The following is a 20,546-nucleotide window of genomic DNA, read 5'->3' as shown; positions in this document are numbered from 1 at the left end:
ATCATTGCACCAGACGTGCTTCAGCATGTTTCAGACACACCTTCATGCTCAGTTTAGCCGTTACCTGTGTGCTCTAAAAGTCTCTCCTGTCTCCTTCCCTAACCTCCTTTCTCTGACCTCAGTGAAAACACCAATGAGGTGAAGGAAAAGTCACTAGGAGAACTGATAAGGAGTTAGGAAAGTAACAGAGCCGTGTGCTGAGAATGAGCTTACACTCGTCTGTCGTTAACAGCGTCCACAGGGTAAAAACTACAATGACCAGAAGATGGACTACAAAACATGCACCTTACTTTTCCACAGTGTGTTCTGACCCTGGTGTTTGAAAAACATGTGTTCACTACAAAGGCTGAAATTTTAAAGAAGATTTAGAGACAGATTTACTAACATGTGCAGCAGCATCACATCTGTATCTGTAAGAGTTTCACTGTCAGAAGAAGAAAACTTAAACGAGTCACACAGATGTGAATTACAAAGACTGTTTCACTGTAACTGCAGGAAGTTGAACCGTGAAACATTCCTGACTCGTGCCCGTTGTGCCTGTGGCAGTTGCTGCTGGGAGGTTATTACTGGGAGGGAGATGTTATCAGAGTTATCAGAGCTTCATCAGCTCAGAGTCGTTACCACAGCACCAAAACTTTGTCTCTGTCAGTGAACTGGAATGAGCTTCTTCTCTGCTGGATCTGAAACAAAGGCAGCTGTTACTGTGTTAGATTAACGTCTGCATGTTGAAACATCTTATTAAAAGTAAAGATGTGCACATACAGGCACGTGTCACAGTGTCAGCTGATGATCTGACAGTTAGTCGTGCTCTGTGCTCTTCTGCACATCACAGAGGTCACTTTATAATCCTGCAGCTCTCACAGAAGCTCAGTCCTCAGAGTCCTCTGCACAGTGCTCAGGGATTTCCAGTCAGATTTCCAGTCAAATATCCCAAACTTGCCGACTGGGATATTTGACTGGAGCCTTCAGTTTGGTTATTTATTTATTTCCATCCTTGTTCTTAATGTTTTGACCATCACAGCACTATGAACTGTGGGTAATCCCTCAGGTCCACAGAGATGAGGACTTATAGAAAATGTGAATAAGGACTCAAAGTGTCTGCAGAGAGCCGTCATGCACTTGATACCAGGACGGCCCTGAGCCCTCAGAGGCCGACACTAAGCTGTGACTGTTTATCTGCACGTCTCAAACACTCCTCCATTTTGTCTGCAGGCTGAGTGATCTGACTGAGCTCAGCCTCCATTTTCTACAGGGAGACGCTCAGACAGGCTTTCAGTTTCATTTCACAGGAACAGCTTTGCTTCTGTTTTACATGCAGGTGCTGCACAGAACACACCCTGTTCAGTCTGTTTGTGTGACTGACTCCAGCTCAGAAAAAATGACACAATACAAAGAAAAAAAATCCCCTTCATAACAAAGAGGAAGTGTACTCAGTTACTCTCCTGTACTCTGATCACAGTCATGTTATTTACAGGAAGCTGCTGTGTTCTTGCAGTCAGTGACTCTTGACTTTATTTTAAAACCGTAATTCTCACTAATCCAGTCAAGCTTTTGTCAAAGATGGAGCCAGTGTGATGGTGTGGAGTGAAATTTTCCTAGCAGCAAAAATTTGTGGCAAAACTTCACCGACTTCCAAGGTGCAGGGAGAGGATGAGAAACTAACAACGCAGGAAGTCCAACAACACTTAAAAGTAAAGAGGAACAACTTTATTAACTGTGTAAAATTTTCCTCACTAGAAAAATAAGAGTCATCGTCACTGGAAACAAACTGAATGCAGAGAGATGTGGAGATGAGAAACTGCAACCAGTGACAGTGTCACATCTCCTTAGTCTGGGATTAAATTCTGCCCTCTGAGATAACAACGACAACGAGCAGCAACAGAGGAAGTGCTGCAGAGCATGCAGCTGCTGCAGCACTTCCTCTGGATCACATGTAGAGATTTTCTTTGGTCACCTGTTTAGAAATTCATGAAAATGTCATAATAGTCCATAAATATAATATTGTGGTGTAACTTAACATTGGCTAACAGTACTGTGCAAAAGTGTTGAACCATCAATCTCTTCATGTTTTGATTCCAAGCAGACAGACTGTCTTTGAAATTTTAACGTGATGTTAGGCAGCAGTTCTCCAGCTTTCTGAGGCTCTTTCAAAGTTTTTCTTTGGACATTGGCTGCTTTTTCACTCATTTTCAGTCCTTGTAGCTGACAGATGAAGGTGTTTATTTAATACTGAAATATGAATCTTTCAAGCATAACGCATGTAGTTCTTCTTTCTTTGGTTGAATCCATGAAAGATGAACACAAAAACAATCTGCATATAAACTCATGTCCAATTAATTATTACAACTATAAACCATCTCCAGGGATCAGTCTGGTCACACGGCAGATTCAGGTTTATAATTTTATAATCAGATCCATCCACTGTTTCATATTTAAGAGCTGTTTACAGGCACAGAAATAAAGAGCAGACATGTTTACGCTCAGCACTCAGTTACAGAGGAAGACGTCTATTAGTGCTCAAAGGATCTTCAGAAATAGTTTTGTCTGTTATTACAGGGACAGACTCAGAAGGTTTAAGCTGTAACAAAAACAATGAAAAAAAAAATATCATTCAACAGGTTTACATGTAATTCTTTATTATCTCTTACATACTGCTTATATTTCATTTGTTCACAGAAGGAATTCACTCATAACCGTCTTTGTCTTTTTAAAAAAGTGTTTGTTTTTTTACAGCGATATAGAAAAACAGTCTTCATGAAGGTAAAGTGGACACATCAACTGAGCAAAACACAACAAACACAAAAACATGGTGTTTGAAGAAGGTCAAAGAGTGAAGAGTACAAAAGTTTTGCAGCTAGTTTGGTTTGTAAGGCACAATCCATCTTACTTTGGTACAAAATCTCAAGGAGTGGAGCAGCTGAGCTTCACACCATCAGGCCATAAAAATAAGAGTCATTATTTGAACTGAACCTGAAACAGTGCAGAAGCTCTAACAGTGGAGAGATGTTTGGAGTTAAAGCTTTGGTCAGACCAGAGAACAGAGCATCAGTTCATCACACTGCTGGAGTGATTAATGCCACACTGTTGGGCTTCATGTGCTAATGTGATGTACTCATGTTCACTGAGCATAAAGTTCTGTATGAGACCACATATTCACACAGCTAAACAACAAACACTCATTAATGTCTTTGGACTGTGGGAGGAAGTCAGAGACCCAGAATCCACTTCAGCAGCTGTAGAGTTGGTCAGACATGTACGACCTCTGTTCTTCATGTGCTCCATGCATTATTTTACTAATTCACTGAAAGAGTCTGTTTCTGTGGGCAGCAGAAGAAATGTGGTGTGAACACCTCGAGGTGCCCTTTGACCTCTGACATCACTATCTCATTAAAAATCCACACAAACATGACGTGTACATATTCACAGGGTCAAATTTCCCTAAAAAAAAATCACAATGTTTCTAATTTGAGCCAAACTTGTGGATCTGAAACTTCATCTGAAGAGATACGAGCCAAATTTGACTCAAAAAAGCACCAACGTAAGAAAATCGGAATCATTTGTACAACAGTATAAAATCTTTATATAACAGGGCTGTTTGATATGAGGATATATATCGGATGACGATATGAAAACTGGTATTGTTTCATAATATACGCTATGAATGCTATTTGTTTCGTGGTGTCACAAAATAAACTGTTTACGGCAATAATCTTTCACCGTTTTGATGGCCACTGTAGTGGCTATAGTAATTTCTTAAACTTCTCTCTCTCTCTTATATTTAAAATAACCACACTACGGACAGAGAAGCAACTGTTTTTACTCGTTGTCATCTGTAGGGACTGACCACCTTCCGTGCAAAACAAAATTCCAAAACAAAGCAAAGGATTTCTGGATTCCATATGTTTTGTGGAAACATAAAGCAAGAAAAAGAAGAAGCACAGCAAGAGAACACAGACCAACAATCAGTTTAACATCCTCTGTGAGTCCTCCTGTGTGACCTGCAGGTGAGAAACAGGTGTGAGGTGTCAGCTGTCAGGTAGGTGATGAGTGAAGAACAGAACAGAATCATCTTGTAGTTCAGGAGAACAGATTAATACAAACTACTAGAGCAGTGGTTCTTAACCTTGTTGGAGGTACCGAACCCCACCAGCTGCATATGCGAATTCACTGAACCCCTCTTTAGTGAAAAATAAAATGTGATTTTTTTACTGGTGCACAAATTGAGCCATGCATGTCATGGTGGAGGCTCTGCCGAACCCCTGAGACCGACTCACCGAACCCCTAGGGTTCGATCGAACCCAGGTTAAGAACCACTGTACTAGAGATTAGGTTAAAAAATAATTCACAACATGTATAAAGTGAGAAAATGTTCATACTGGTGGGTTTCGGGTTGTGCTTTTAATTTAAGAACAGGAAACACATGATCTGACTAAAACTGCAGTCTGCAATCTGGTTTTCAAAAAAATGGCTGCCATAACTAAAGAAACAATTATAAAAACAGAAATGACCATTTAACACACCTGTGAGAGCTTATCAGAGGTCATGTTGGGTTCATCCAGCTGTTCTATATAATGCACACACACACACACACACACACACACACACACACACACACACACACACACACACACACACAGAGTTTGGCTGCAGATCTGTGAGAGTTCGCTAAAACATATCTGACACTTTCAAATCCTCAAGTCTCTGAACATGTGTTTGTTTATTATGAGGCTGAAACATCTGAACCTTCAGTGATAACAGCTCTGTTACACCAACCAAACTACACTGTGTACACAGTTTACAATGTTTATATATGAAGCACTTCAAACAGTTCAAACTGACAGACTGCTTTCAAAGTTGCAGCTAAAAGAGGACTTTTTCAACTACAACACCTCAGTGAGCTCAGTGTGATCATCAACTCAGATAATTTGTGAATTACTTTCTGTAAGATTTACAATATTCAGTGCAGCTGTTACACCGACAAACTGTACATTGTTGCTTTTATTTATTTCACTCTGACGGGTAAGTTTATAGTACAAAGATTAAATCATTAATTTAAAAACAAAAATCAGAGTTAGATAACGCCATGACAGAACAGCTGTTTATTACAGCTGATCAAAAAGTCACAGGGATGATGATAATTTCAGAGGTTCAAAGCCACAATGTGATCAGTCTCCTCTACACTTTGTAGATCGGTCCAAGCTGGTCTCAAGAACCTTAAGGCAAGAGATCAGCAACACAGCTACAGTAAAGATATATACACAAGATATATTACAATAAACACTGCATGTATTCAGAGGAACTGCTAGCTTAGTTTGGCCTAAATATTGCCAAATCATCACATCAGCCAGTGTATGCTCCAGCAGTGTTGAGATAATGGGAATGGTTTTCTTTTGATTGATGGTAATTTTTAAAACAAGATGGAGGCTGCAGTTTTGGTCAGATTCTGGGTTTCTTGTTTTTAAATAAAGACATTTCCCCACACATGTTTACAGACGAGTTAGAGAGCAAGAGAAGAAGAGACGGATTCATAAATGTCTTTGTTTCTGCTCTAACCAAACAATGCTGCTCTACAACTCTAGACTACCAGCCACAAAGACAACAGCTGGAGAAACATCTGTCTACCTCTGACATCCACCAGCTCATCCATACAACAAACAAACATCAACAACCAGGAAGCAGCTTCGCCTCTGATCACACACACACTCAACTCTACTCACTCACCTGGAGGAACAACATTTAGGTAGATGTTGTTGATTAGAGTCATGTTTCCTCCCTTTTGCTGGACAATGTGACACTTGTATGTTCCAGTGTCATTAATCGTCACGTTCTTCAGAATCAAAGACACGTCTCCATCCTTCATCTGTCTGTCCTGCAGATCCACCCGGTTCTTAAAAGATGGATGCTGGTTGGCTAGATCAGGATGATCCTGGTACAAAAGCACATATTTATCTCCCAGGTCAGCTCTAGTCCAGTTTACAACTATGATCTCGTTGTTTTTTGTAACTCGACATGGCAGGGTGACGTTCTTCTGTCCAGACTCAGCTGTGATGGTTTTCAGGTCTGAAAGAGGAAACAACACAGAGCAGAGAGGTTAAAGGTCAAAGTACAGTTATGATCAGAATGATTGACTTTAAATATTTTGTTTATTTCCTTTGACTTTTTTTTTTGCCTGTCCCGTTTGGCTCTTTTGCCATCAGAATTATTGTCTAAAGGCAAAGAAAGATGCCAAACGGATTTACTTTATCAAATTGACCATCCCAGCCTTGCCGTAATGGTCCATTTGATTCACCTTTTATTGTTTATTTTATTTATTTTTTATTTTCACTTGCTAGATACGGGACAGACTTGAATGAGGAAAAGAAAAGGGAGAAAGGAAGGGGGGGGGGGGGGAAACAGCGGAGAAGAGGGACGGGGATAAAGGGCAAAAAAACAAAAACCAACTAAATAAGCAGAAAAAAAAATACATATAACAATCACCTGGATCACCTGTTGAGAAAGAAAAAAAGAAAACAAGCAGAAGAAAACAAGAGTAATAACAACAAACAACATCACAATGATACAGTGGGGCAAAAAAGTATTTAGTCAGCCACCGATTGTGCAAGTTCCCCCACCTAAAATGATGACAGAGGTCAGTAATTTGCACCAGAGGTACACTTCAACTGTGAGAGACATAATGTGAAAAAAAAAAATCCATGAATTCACGTAAATTAGGGTGGAAAATAAGTATTTGGTCACCTCAAACATGGAAAATCTCTGGCTCTCACAGACCTGTAACGTCTTCTGTAAGACGCTTTTCTGTCCCCCACTCGTTACCTGTATGAATGGCACCTGTTTGAACTCATCATCTGTATAAAAGACACCTGTCCACAGCCTCAAACAGTCAGACTCCAAACTCCGCCATGGCCAAGACCAAAGAGCTTTCGAAGGACACCAGGAAAAGTATTGTAGACCTGCACCAGACTGGGAAGAGTGAATCTACAATAGGCAAGCAGCTTGGTGTGAAAAAATCAACTGTGGGAGCAATCATCAGAAAATGGAAGACATACAAGACCACTGATAATCTCCCACGATCTGGGGCTCCACGCAAGATCTCATCCCGTGGGGTCAAAATGATCATGAGAACGGTGAGCAAAGATCCCAGAACCACACGGGGGGACCTGGTGAATGACCTGCAGAGAGCTGGGACCAAAGTAACAAAGGTCACCATCAGTAACACACTACAACGGCAGGGAATGAAATCCCGCAGTGCCAGACGTGTTCCGCTGCTGAAGCCAGTGCATGTCCAGGCCCGTCTGAAGTTTGCCAGAGAGCACATGGATGATACAGCAGAGGATTGGGAGAATGTCATGTGGTCAGATGAAACCAAAGTAGAACTTTTTGGTATAAACTCAACTCGTCGTGTTTGGAGGACAAAGAATACTAAGTTGCATCCCAAGAACACCATACCTACTGTGAAGCATGGGGGTGGAAACATCATGCTATGGGGCTGTTTTTCTGCCAAGGGGACAGGACGACTGATCCGTGTTAAGGACAGAATGAATGGGGCCATGTATCGTGAGATTTTGAGCCAAAACCTCCTTCCATCAGTGAGAACTTTGAAGATGAAACGAGGCTGGGTCTTCCAACATGACAATGATCCAAAACACACAGCCCGGGCAACAAAGGAGTGGCTCCGTAAGAAGCATTTGAAAGTCCTGGAGTGACCTAGCCAGTCTCCAGACCTCAACCCCATAGAAAATCTGTGGCGGGAGTTTCTCGGCGACAGCCCCAAAATATCACTGCTCTTGAGAAGATCTGCATGGAGGAATGGGCCAAAATACCAGCTACTGTGTATGCAAACCTGGTAAAGACCTATAGTAAACGTTTGACCTCTGTTATTGCCAACAAAGGTTATGTTACAAAGTATTGAGTTGTATTTTTGTTATTGACCAAATACTTATTTTCCACCCTGATTTACAAATAAATTCTTTACAAATCCTACCATGTGGATTCATGGATTTTTTTGTCACATTCTGTCTCTCACAGTTGACGTGTACCTCTGGTGCAAATTACTGACCTCTGTCATCATTTTAGGTGGGGGAACTTGCACAATCGGTGGCTGACTAAATACTTTTTTGCCCCACTGTATATGGGAATATGAGAGTAAATACTAAATATTAGACATTATTGTGAAGCACATAAGATCGACAGCGCACAGTGTGCTTTGAGGTAGGAGCCAAAAAGGGTGTAGTTTGTGGGTGTGATCACCCGTGTGTACACCTGTGAGCATGGCTGCACGATTTTGCATAAAATGAGAATCACGATTTTTTTGGCTTAGAATTGAGATCACGATTCTCTCACGATTTTCTTTTCCAATATTTATTGCACTTATTAACTGCACATCAACTTCGTAACAGTTGAGACTGAACATAAAAACAATAAATAAACATAAAAACAACAAATGTCTCACGTTTTGTTGTTGCTGCAAAATGTTGTACTGCTTGAAATTCCGTCTCCTCCGTTGCTCGACACTGTGTGTATACAGCAGGTAGTGCAACATTTGAAAAATAGTTGCGGGACGGCACTGTGTAGGGTTTGTCTAGGGTGTTGATCATTTTCCTAAATCCCTCGTTTTGCACAGTGTTGATGGGAGCCATATCTTTGGTCAGGTGATAAGTGATAGCCTCCGTAATTTCTTTGTGCCTGCGGGAGTTCGACGTGTATAGGGAAGCGCTGTATAAGGTTCCCGTTATTGATGTTTGGGTGGTTGACCGGGATGGATTTTCTCCAGTCACTTTCTCGTCATCCCTGACGTGCTCTCCGTTGTTTTTTCCCTACTAATTTTAGCATCACACGGCACAGCTTCTGTATCACGTGGTATAAGGCTCCGCCCTTGTCATTTGTTGAGCAGGAAGAGTGAGCGCTTGTTTTCATGCAGAGTACGTCCCGGATCAAAATGCGGTACAGTCGTCGTTGTCGTCTTTTTTTTTTTTTTTTTTTAAATCGTTGTCATTTGGAAATGAGATCGCACATAAGTATGAATCGAGATCGCGATTTTCTAACGATTAATCGTGCAGCCCTACCTGTGAGCATGGACGCGCTTGTTTTTTTAAAAGGTTCCTTCATGTAATGATCTGCTAGAGGGTGTGGGGGGGGGGCCACAGCCCCGTCCTCCAGGGCATGAAGCAGGTATGGCGGAGATCAAAACTCCAGACATCCAGAGGCCCCCAGAAGACAAGAGACCAAGGAAGACCAACAGAGGGGCAGCCGCGCCACTGTCCCAGTAAGAGCTGAGGAGAGTCCCAGATGAGGGCTCACTCAGCAGCCGCGGAGCAGAAGCCAGGGGGAGTTGCAGTGACGTGCCCGTGAGCTCCGCCGGCAGCCAGCTGTGCCAGAGTGACCGAGCCCCGGGCCAAGAAGCCGAGGGCACCCCACCTCCAAAGTGGCCCGAGCGAGCCCCAGGTTCCAGGCCCCGATAAGCAGCCACCAAGGAGTGAGCCGGTGTGTACCTGGACACCCATCCCCATCCTTTGACATTTGAGTTTTTAGTCATGTTGGATTTAATGAACCTCTGAACATCCAGCAGGTCACCAGTGACCCACTGAGGGGAATTTTAGCCTCATGCTAAACATGCAAAGTGTCAGAAACTACAAGATGTTAGCTTCCACAGAACAACAACATGTGCTGATAATAAGTGAACATAATGTGTGAGAGAAAGCAGCCTCTCATTATAAGACACTGTGAGTCTCTGCATGCTGCCTTTATGGAGCTACAGCTGTTTGTATAGAAATTGACAGACCACGTGACTTTCGCGCATTGCATGCCGGGAACTCGTGGCAAAACAATCCAAGTACCTGCATCAAATGCAAGCATTTGCAGCACCGCAAAACGTTCATTCTTCGGTTCCAATAAATTCTTGCTTTTTCTTTGCCCCCCAAAAAGGTATGTACAAAACGAAGGAGAACAATGCCGGTCCGTACAAAGACAGACTTGATGAAAAGTCAAAGAAAAGATACGAGGAAAAAAATCAAACCAGTGAAAGGTTTAGACCCTTAGGAGCACACAGAGGGACAAAATACGTTAGCGTGCTAACGTATTTTGTCTGGGCTGGGCCATATTATACTGTTCACGGTAATACCGGTATAATGTTAGGCAACGATAGGAAAATGAAATATCGCGATAGAATGGGAGTAAAACGCGCATGCGCAGTGCCCTTGTTTTCATACGCACATGGCCGATTGTTGAGTGAAACAGATGAACCAGAATTGGTTTGTAAAAATGGTGCAACTTCAGTGATGTGGAACTGGTTTGGTGTTTGTCCGTCAGATACACAACAAAGCACATTTTTTTGCAGAACATGCAAGCGGCCGTCGTTATTGTCGTATTTGTCGGACTAAGATGCTCTTAAATCTGGGAGTAAACTGGGTCCTAAACTCCGTATGCTTCAGGTCAAATGAACACTGCAGCATCACTGAGAGTTAAAAACTGTCTAAATTCTTTCATCTTTAATAAAGCGATCAGCATTGCTGCTTAACCAGGTGTAACTATAAAGTTTAACTTCCAGGCATCCATGAAAACCAAATTTATTACATTTAGCGGAGTTAGAAGTTAGCAGGAAGCTAGCGGAAGTTAGCTCGCTAGTTTCGCTAGTTACCTAAGCAGGATATTGCATGTTCTGACTGAGAGATTTCTGAAAGAATTAAAAGGTACAGCTCTGCTATCACTTCCAACATAAATGAAGACAGGAAACTAAACAGCAGTGACGTTTGTAGGGTTACTGAAGTTGGGCTAGCAGGTATATAATGATGTGCTACCTGATCGCTAGCGACACAGCTATGTTAGCATAACATAAACAGTGAAGCTGGAGGACGAACACTAACACTTTTCCACTTATAAAAGTTAACGTGAAGGTTCTTCATGGTTAGAGACAAATGCAATCGCATGGCAGGATGCTGTAAACGGACCAAACTTCAGTCAGGAGAACAACTGAGATAATCCATCCACAATACGAGGTTAGTCATTAATATACTGCAACAACATGGGAATAGAGCAGCTGCCAGAGAATTCAACATTAATGAATCAATGGTACAGAAGTGGAGGAAGCAAGAAGAATGAGTTTAATAAAGTTTGATTTATCTGACTGCTTTGTTTCGCTTAATGTGCCTTATAATCCCGTGCACCTTATGGTCCGAAAAATACGTACTGCACACTGCAGTTTAATGTTGCAAAGCACCTCTTTTTAACTTCAGTGGATATTATACATGGTTATGCTCAGGATATGTCAGCCCATTTCTACTGGAAATGCCTTTTGGTTAAACTTTCAGCAAGGAATTTGCATTTGCACTGTTACATTTTTATAAAGCTTTAATGTACATAAAAACCAGCTTCTTGTTTAAGTGAAAATAAATGGAAGGTTGTCTTTTTGCGCTAGTAATGTTGTGGAGTTGTATTTTGTCTCGCATCAATTATATCGTCAGTTATATCGTTATCGCAAATTTTCAAATATATATCGTGATAAATATTTTTGGCCATATCGCCCTGCTCTAGTGCTGCCCAACTTTCACCACGCTCATATTTATAATTATACAGTTCTTGGAGTGAGTGCATACACTCATGAAGTTTAGTAACTTCAGGTCACTGCAACAAGCCCAGGTACAGTTTACCGACAGATGGGTGCAGGACCTTGAAATGAACCGTGTAGAAAGTAAAGACCATCGTACATATCATAAGTTTACCAGTCTCACAAATCGTCTTCATAAATACACATTCGTTAACCGTTTATTAATAGGACCTTTGAGCTCAACGGTAATTAGTTAGCAGTGGAAATAATTTCTGGTACGCATCACAGAAATGTAGCAGTGACAATAATATTGTATGCTGTAATCGTACTGGACAATTAGTGATACAAAACAACTGTTTTATCCTGTGAATAAAAGTATATGTTTTTGTCAATGTACCATAATAACAGAAGCGAAACACAATATTGTGTCAGGACAATTTACTATTTATGCACAATAAATAAAGGAGCATAGCGTGACAATTTCTGTTCAGCGCCAGACTTGCTTGTAACCTATATCACCAATTATGTTAAGAAAAATTACGTATTAACTACAACAGCAGACTGACCTTTGTGGGAATGCTTGGAGCAGACTAACCTGTGAGCTGGAGTGTTCTGGGACGTTATATTTGGTCTTTGAATGGCTGCAATCCAGTCGCCTCTTTGTTACTTCGGAAACATGGCTCGAACAATTTCTCTTCAACGACGTAATCCGATAACAACCGATCTCTTTACCCGTCGGCTTTCCGTGGCTGTCATGCGACCGGCTATTGCAGTTAATAATACAACAGCTTCTTGCCATTTTTTGTGTTTCTTTTTATCGCTGTGTAACTGAGTTCAATTGAAAGCCTGCGTGCGCTAGTACCTCTTGCCACGAGTTCCCAGAATTCTTTGCGACCGTGGCTCAGGGGGTTGGGAATCGCATCTGTAACCGGAAGGTCGCCGGTTCGATCCCTGGGCTCTCTGTCCTGGTCGTTGTGTCCCTGGGCAAGACACTTTACTCTACCGCCTACTGGTGTTGGCCAGAGGGGCCGATGGCGCGATATGGCAGCCTCGCTTCTGTCAGTCTGCCCCAGGGCAGCTGTGGCTACAACCGTAGCTGTAGCTTACCTCCACCAGTGTATGAATGTGAGAGTGAACGAATAGCGGCATTGTAAAGCGCTTTGGGTGCCTTGAAAAGCGCTATATAAATCCAATCCATTATTATTATTTGCGGTTTTACCCCTGAGTGACGTCACATTTTCAATCTCTGTACACTGAACAAAAAGCTTTGTAGCTGCATACTGACTCCTGACACTACAACACATCACACTGACACACACATTACACTTCTTTGTCTCTGTCACAGCTGAGTGTCCACCCAGCCTCGTGTCTCCTTCACACACACAGACAAACTGAATCAATATGAAAATAATTCTTTATTATTATTATTCTTAACAACATGTAAACTAGTCGATACTGGGCCCTATTTCAGGAAGCCGGTTTAGAAAACTCAGAGTGAAAAACGATACTCAGGGTTGAGTAACCCCGAACTGTCCAACTCGGAATATTCGGTTTCAGAAAGGCTGATAACAATTAGTTCAATCAACGCGGAGTTGCTTTAACCCCAAGTTAAGCGCGCGCACGAGGATACATAAAGCCCTGATTAGTGGAGCACAGATTAAGCGAGTCACCATGGAGACGGAGGGAAAGAAGGCGCGGTCAATGTATTTTACAGCGCTTGAGGCCGAAATTCTGATGGCAGCATATGCCGATAACAGGCAAATTTTGCGGAAAAAAAGTAACACAGCCACAGCTGCAAAAGACAGGGAGCATGCATGGCAAAACATAGCCGACAGAGTCAATGCGTGAGTGTTACTTTAAACATTGATCGAGGGATTTCCACCCATTTAACACGTTATTTTATTTTATTTTTTATTTTATACATTTTATTTTGTGACGTGATGTGAGCGCAGGTGCAACCCAACAGGCCCCAAACGTTCCTGGCAGCAAGTAAAAATGAAATATAAAAATATAGTCCAAACAGGTAAGGTGTAATTGTATTATGAGCCATAGTGCTTGGTCTGTTTGTCCCATGTAAATCAATTGCAGTTAGAGGCTACATTAATTTTCTTTCTGTAAGCACTTATTGAAATTATCTGAGCACATTACAAGTACATATTTGCTTACTCTGTATGCTCAAATGTGGCCCGTTATAGCCAACAGAAAAAAAGCGGAGGCCCGAAAAACAAGTGGGGGTCCTCCACCACCACCACTCACAGAGCCTGGCCACTTGGCTTCCACATTTGTGATAATGTTGGCAGCATCACATATGATCTTCACAGTGCAGAGAACACAAATTAGCATCCATTACTATAATGAAATAACTTGTTAGTTTGAAATGCTACAGGGAACTATGTACCTGCACATTAATGCTGTGGAAAGACTTCCTGTTCACATAGTCTCCTTCAAAGGAGCAATGATTGGAATGTGAGTGCCATCTATACAGCCAATCACGCCTGGGAACCCTGAAAATAAATGTAAAATTTAAGTAGTAGTTCAAATATCACCACATCATGAATTAAGTTTTGTTCATCCTGATACCTGCAATTTTGTGGAATCTCTCTTTGATAAATCTTGTGGGTCTGTGACCGGGGAGCACCACAGACGAGTACAGGAGACGTTTCAGTGCAACTGTAACATTCCTGACTGCCCGACAGACGGTAGCCTTGGAAACGTGCTCAGCGTCATCAATATTATACAGAAAGCTCCCGTTTGCAAAAAACCGAAGTGCAATACATATAATATGTAATGAACTGAGAGCATGTCCGCGATGTGTCACATGAGCAATATTAGTCCTGAGGATGTTATCCAAATAAATTATAGATTGTGCTGAGAAACGGTAACGTTCGCACAGAAAATCATCAGGAAATGATAAAATGTCCAAACGCGCTCTAATCACTCTCTCCCGGCGGAGAGCTCTGCGGAGAATTTGGGCTTCAACATCTACTGGCTCTTCAAGGAAGGGGCACGCCATGTCTGACACTTCCTACTGTCAGGTTTCCGACAAAGAGGCGGAGAAAGTCAGGGTTAGTTGTAGTAAACCTGCTAGGGGGCAGGTTAGCTTCACGGAGTGTGTCGTCATAGTAACTCACTCAGGATTAATCTAAACTCGCTTTGTGAAACCGAAAACCCAGAGTTTTCGTTAACTCAGGGTATACTTACTCAGAGTTTGCACTAAACCGGCTTCCTGAAATAGGGCCCTGGTCTATTGTTGTCAGATAAACTCAGTTTAGTTTCTAACTGTAAACCTCACCTGCAGAGGCGAACACGACGACGACAGCAAACAGCAAAGCGGAGCAGCGTGATGCAGTTACAGCAGACATTTCCGTGTCATTATTACTGATCATCCAGCGCTTCTTTGATTTGTTCTGAAGTCTAAATCTGTCGCTAATTTCAGCGAATAACTGAACCTGAGTTTAAAACCTGATGAGATTAAATTTAAAGATTAAATAAAGCTGAAAGTCTTGAGCAATTCATTCAAACACCACACTTCAGATTTAACTACTACTTCTTCTATTGTTTATGGCGGTTGACAAACAACTTCAGGTGACTTACCGCCACCTTCTGGACTGGAGTGTGACTGAAGCAACTGTTGCCCATGAGTCTCAGAAGGGTTTAAACAGTATTACTAAACAAACCATCGTTGTGCAGTGAAAGAGATTATCCACAGGTCAAAAACATTCGAGACAGGAGTGGACCTTCACCTCAAGGTCAGACCGTACACAGATCCTTAAAAAGCCATCACTTGACCCAGCGCTCTTAGCTAATTATAGGCCAATCTCCAACCTTCCTTTCATATCAAAAATCCTTGAAAGATTCAAACAGCTAACTGATCATCTGCAGAGGAATGGCTTATTGGAAGAGTTTCAGTCAAATCAAATCAAACAGACCAACAAACAACACATGTGACAAACATAAAAATATGGGATATAACGAGAAAAGGCACTACCGTAAAGACTGGTGTAGAAGCGCAAGAAAATTTATCCTGCGGATAAGAAGCGGCTGGCTTGACCGCGGCTCACAACTGACGGCTCACTTGACCGCGGTGCTATTTAGCACAGAAGTCAGTTTAGCCACAGTTTGACTTCTTACCCTTCTTTTTCATTGCTCTTGTTTTTATAAAAAAAATGCTCATGTTGAACGTTAAGCAGTTTCCTTTTGACTTACAGAGAAAGCTGATGGATTACACCAACCTGACACTTTTTTATCTTCATATGGATTTTTTTCCATCCTGACGATCAGAGTGTTTTGAGGATTTAACAGATCACTTAAACAAGAATCAAACTGCCGTCAGAAACAAAACGTACTTCTGCTTCAAAGACTGAAACACAAACTGTTCCTACATGACGACACATGAGATTCTGATTTTGTTCTGTGGAGATCGTTCAACAACTGAACACTAAACCTTTTCCACTTCGCCTTATGACGCACTTATTTCTGCGCATCCTCAGTCCAACCTACCAAACGTCACTCTAACGCCACGTCCTCAAAGACACGGAAGCGTTTGAACCGCAGCTTTAGCTTTATTTAAACCTTAAATTTAATCTGATGTGTTCAGGTTTAAACTCAGGTTCAGTTATTGAGTGAAAATACCAACAGACTCAAACATTTAGAACAAACTAAGAGTCAGATCAGCAGAAACAGAGAACACGGACATGTCTGCTGTAACTGCGTCACTCTGCTCCACGCTGATGTTCGTCGTGTTCGTCTCTGCAGGTGAGATTTAACTGTTTTAAGCCCAAATATATCTGACTCTGACATGAAGATGATTAAATAGTATTAGCCTCTTTATATGTTAACAAAATTTCGTAAAGAATTTTTTTTATATGGATTCAGTTTGTCTGTGTGTGACGGAGACAAGAGGCTGAGTGGACACTTAACATCTGTGAGAGAGACAAAGACGGCTGCTGTAGAGTCAACAGTTGTACTTTGACCTTTAACCTCTCTGCTCTGTGTCGTTTCTTCTTTCAGACCAGAAGATCATCACAGTTAAGTCTGGACAGGACGTCATTCTGCCATTTCGAGCTCCAAACAACAACAAGATTATAGCTGTTGAGTGGAGCAGAGTTGATCTGGAAGATAAACATGTGCTTTTGTACCGGGATGGGAAGTTTGAACCAGATAACCAGCATCCATCTTTTAAGAACCGGGTGAATCTGCAGGACAGACAGATGAAGGATGGAGACGTGTCTTTGATTCTGAAGGATGTGACGATCAATGACGCTGGAACATACGAGTGTGGTGTCTTTATAAAAGAAACACAATCATTGAAATCCACCAGCATCATCAATCTTAGTGTTGTTGTTCCTCCAGGTGAGTGAGTAGAGTTGAGTGTGTGTGTGATCAGAGGTGAAGCTGCTTCCTGGTTGTTGATCTGTGTTTGTTGTATGGATGAGCTGGTGGATGTCAGAGGTAGACAGATGTTTCTCCAGCTGTTGTCTTTGTGGCTGTTGTTTTTGTTTGTTTGTTTTTTACTTACAGTACAGAGTTGATTAATGTCTGAGCGAACTATGTTACTTCCTGTGTCAGACTCTCTTTTTACCTGGTTAAATCACCATGGTGACTAATGTTAAAAACATAACCTGGTCATGTTCAGAGTTTTTGTCTGAGTTTTAATTTAGTGATGTGTAAAACGTGTAAATGTTTTCAAACTTGATTCTAATCTATTGCCCAGGCTGCTGACGTTAAAGCTACTATAAGATAGATTATTAACTTCATCAGGATATTTATCCTCAAGAATACATTTTAAGTCCAATTAATTTCATTTGATCCTGACACCAAAACAGCAGCCACCATCTTTTTAAAGATTGTTCACCATTAAAAAAAACAAACACAAAACCATGAAGTCCCAAAAATTATATATAACACATCTATATATACCTGCTCCAGCACGGAGCAGATGCAGCTTTATTTTAGAAGTTTATTTTCAGAAACTCAAAGATTTTTCAAATGCCTCAAACATATATTTAAATTTAACACTAACACTGACCCCGGGGAAATTAAATTGAAATTAATTGTCCATAAATAGAAATCACCTTATTTGTCAGTGTATGCTCTGGCAGTATTGAAATAGTGGAAATGTCCCAAGGGGAGGGGGGGCATTTATAATGACAAGATGGCTGCTGTAGTTTTGGTCAGATCATGTGTTTCATGTTTTTAATGAAAAGCACAGAAAAATCCACCAGTATGTAAATTTTCACACTTTCTACATACACTCAACAAAAATATAAACGCAACACCTTTGTTACTGCTCCCATTCCCCATGGGATGGACGTAGAGACCGAAAATTCATTCCAGATACACAATATAACCATCCCTCCCAAACAGTGGTCACAAATCAGTCCAAATGTGTGGTAGTGGGCACATCTGCTATATTGAGATAATCCATCCCACCTCACAGGTGTGCCACATCAGGATGCTGATCTGACATCATGAGTAGTGCACAGGTGTACCTCAGACTGCCCACAACAAAAGGCCACCCTGGAATGTGCAGTTTTTTGCGCTATTGGGGGTCTGGGGACCCAGAACCGGTCAGTATCTGGTGTGACCACCATTTGCCTCATGCAGTGCAACACATCGTCGCATGGAGTCTATCAGATTGTCAATTGTGGCCTGTGGAATGTTGGTCCACTCCACTTCAATGGCTGTGCGAGGTTGTTGGATATTCGTGGGAACTGGTACACGCTGTCGTATACGCCGGTCAAGCACATCCCGAACATGCTCAATGGGTGACATGTCCGGTGAGTATGCTGGCCATGCAAGAACTGGGACATTCTCGGCTGCCATCTGCCCTGAACAATGTGAACCATGATTCATCCGTGAAGCGCACACCTCTCCAACGTGCCAGACGCCATCGAATGTGAGCATTTGCCCACACAAGTCTGTTACGGCGACGAGCTGGAGTCAGGTCAAGACCCCGATGAGGACGACGGGCATGCAGTTGAGCGTCCCTGAGACGGTTTCTGACAGTCTGTGCAGAAATTGTTTGGTTGTGCAAACCAATTGTTCCAGCAGCTGTCTGGGTGGCTGGTCTCAGACAATCTTGGAGGTGAACCTGCTGGATGTGGAGGTCCTGGGCTGGTGTGGTTACACGAGGTCTGCGGTTGTGAGGCCGGTTGGATGTGCTGCCATATTCTCTGAAACGCCTGTGGAGACGGCTTATGGTTGAGAAATGAACATTCAATGCACGGGCGACAGATCTGGTTGACATTCCTGCTGTCAGCATGCCAGTTGCACGCTCCCTCATTGCTTGTGGCATCTGTGGCATTTTGCTGTGAGACAAAACTGCACATTCCAGGGTGGCCTTTTGTTGTGGGCAGTCTGAGGCACACCTGTGCACTACTCATGATGTCAGATCAGTATCCTGATGTGGCACACCTGTGAGGTGGGATGGATTATCTCAATATAGCAGATGTGCCCACTACCACACATTTGGACTGATTTGTGACCACTGTTTGGGAGGGATGGTTATATTGTGTATCTGGAATGAATTTTAGGTCTCTACGTCCATCCCATGGGGAATGGGAGCAGTAACAAAGGTGTTGCGTTTATATTTTTGTTGAGTGTATTTTGAAACTTCTATTTTTTGACCTAATCTACTAGACAAGGAAATGGATTCTGTTCTGTTCTTCACTCATCACCTACCTGACACCTCACACCTGTTTCTCACCTGCAGGTCAGACAGGAGGAGATACAGAGGATGAATCTTTTAGACTGAAAGTTGGAGTGGCAGTTTCTGCTCTGTTTCTTTGTGCTGCTGTGCTTCTTCTTCTTGTTGTTGTTGGTGGTGTTGTTGTTCATTTCCGGATAAAAAAACTACGTCAGCCTCTTTTGGAGGACTGTTACATAGATGATCTGAAGATTACTTAGAAATTAACTGTTGGAGCTATTTGTTCTTATTTTTTCTTATTTTGAAATTAGTTAAAGTTTGTTGTTAGTTTACTTATATTTTGGGGTTTATTTACAAGTTTATTTGTAGGTTAATATTTGTTTCAGTGTTTTAATTGCCACTACATTAACCATCATGAACATTCAGCAGACTTTCAGGTATATTTAACTTCAAGTTAATTGCATGTAAATTACCTTTTAATTAAGTAGAATTTTACCTCTATTTTACCTCATCTTCAATCGAACCCAGGTTAAGAACCACTGACTGAGAGGTTTAATAGGAAGGACTCTGTGGTGGTTCGGGGGATGTCATCCAGAGGGAAGTCCAGCCTGAGTCACATGTTTATGAGTTTATCAGGAACCAAAACACACAGATCACAAACTACTGAGTGAGACAGGACAGCTCCTGACAGTCAAGGTTTATTTCCTCTTTGTTCATGTGAAAGAATAACTGTAACATGTAATGAAACATATCCTTGATTTTTCTTTTTTGCTAAAGCACATTTTAACCTGTTTTAATTGCTTTCAAGTCGCAAAATAAAAATTCTTGACACGTCCTGTACTGAAGCTTGCCTGTGCAGTTTAAAGACACTGAATGATGCTCCTGCTGTTTTTAGTCTGTGGTTGAGGTTTAATGTTCATTGTTTTCTGCACTGCAGAGATGGTTTCCATTAGCCGCAACCAAACTAGAACAAGTCAAAATTTCCAACTGACACCTTTGTCAAACCCACAGAACCACACGAGGAAAACGTATAACTGACGACATACAATAACTGCAATAAATAATTAACTGACCTCCAGTAAGCAGTTCTGGGTCATCAGAGTCAAAATCAGTGATAAAAAGTCTTAAATCTTATAAAAGTCTCTGTAACATGTGGATGTCCTCTGGTCTGAGGTGCTGGGGGGACCAGTTAGAGACCAGCAGCTGGATGTCAGTGGTTGGACTGGTGGACTACTTCAGTGAAGAGTAGACGACGTCTGGCTCTGGTTTAAAGTCTGAACACAAACACACACAGTTCAAACAACAGGAAACATGATTACAAGCTTTGTAGTTCAATCAAGACCTCCAACCTCCACCTCT

General features: G+C 41.8%; 2 protein-coding genes across 2 annotated transcripts in view; one reads left to right on the top strand and one right to left on the bottom strand.

Annotated features, from left to right (window-relative positions):
- Positions 1-3,816: 3,816 nt before the first annotated feature.
- LOC146635042 (CD226 antigen-like) overlaps positions 3,817-20,546 on the bottom strand; it is a 48,308-nt gene continuing 31,578 nt past the window's right edge. The window contains exons 3-4 of the mRNA XM_085350015.1: positions 5,722-6,060; positions 3,817-3,998 (exon numbers count right to left, since the gene is read on the bottom strand). Of these exons, the coding sequence (XP_085206141.1) occupies positions 3,817-3,998; positions 5,722-6,060 (521 nt within the window). The remainder of the gene's footprint in view (positions 3,999-5,721; positions 6,061-20,546) is intronic.
- On the top strand, positions 15,909-20,391 carry LOC146635045 (coxsackievirus and adenovirus receptor homolog). The gene is made up of 3 exons (XM_085345066.1): positions 15,909-16,294; positions 16,550-16,891; positions 19,254-20,391. Exons 1-3 carry the CDS (start codon positions 16,234-16,236, stop codon positions 19,445-19,447), a joined length of 597 nt encoding a protein of 198 aa, XP_085201192.1. The 5' UTR covers positions 15,909-16,233; the 3' UTR covers positions 19,448-20,391.

This window comes from Diplotaxodon limnothrissa, linkage group LG3, assembly GCF_057381915.1.
Source record: "Diplotaxodon limnothrissa isolate DT_005_m linkage group LG3, D_limnothrissa_male_GT1.1, whole genome shotgun sequence".
NCBI lineage: Eukaryota > Metazoa > Chordata > Actinopteri > Cichliformes > Cichlidae > Diplotaxodon > Diplotaxodon limnothrissa.
Note: the sequence above shows the minus strand (reverse complement) of the source record. Positions and strands in the feature narration are given on the sequence as shown.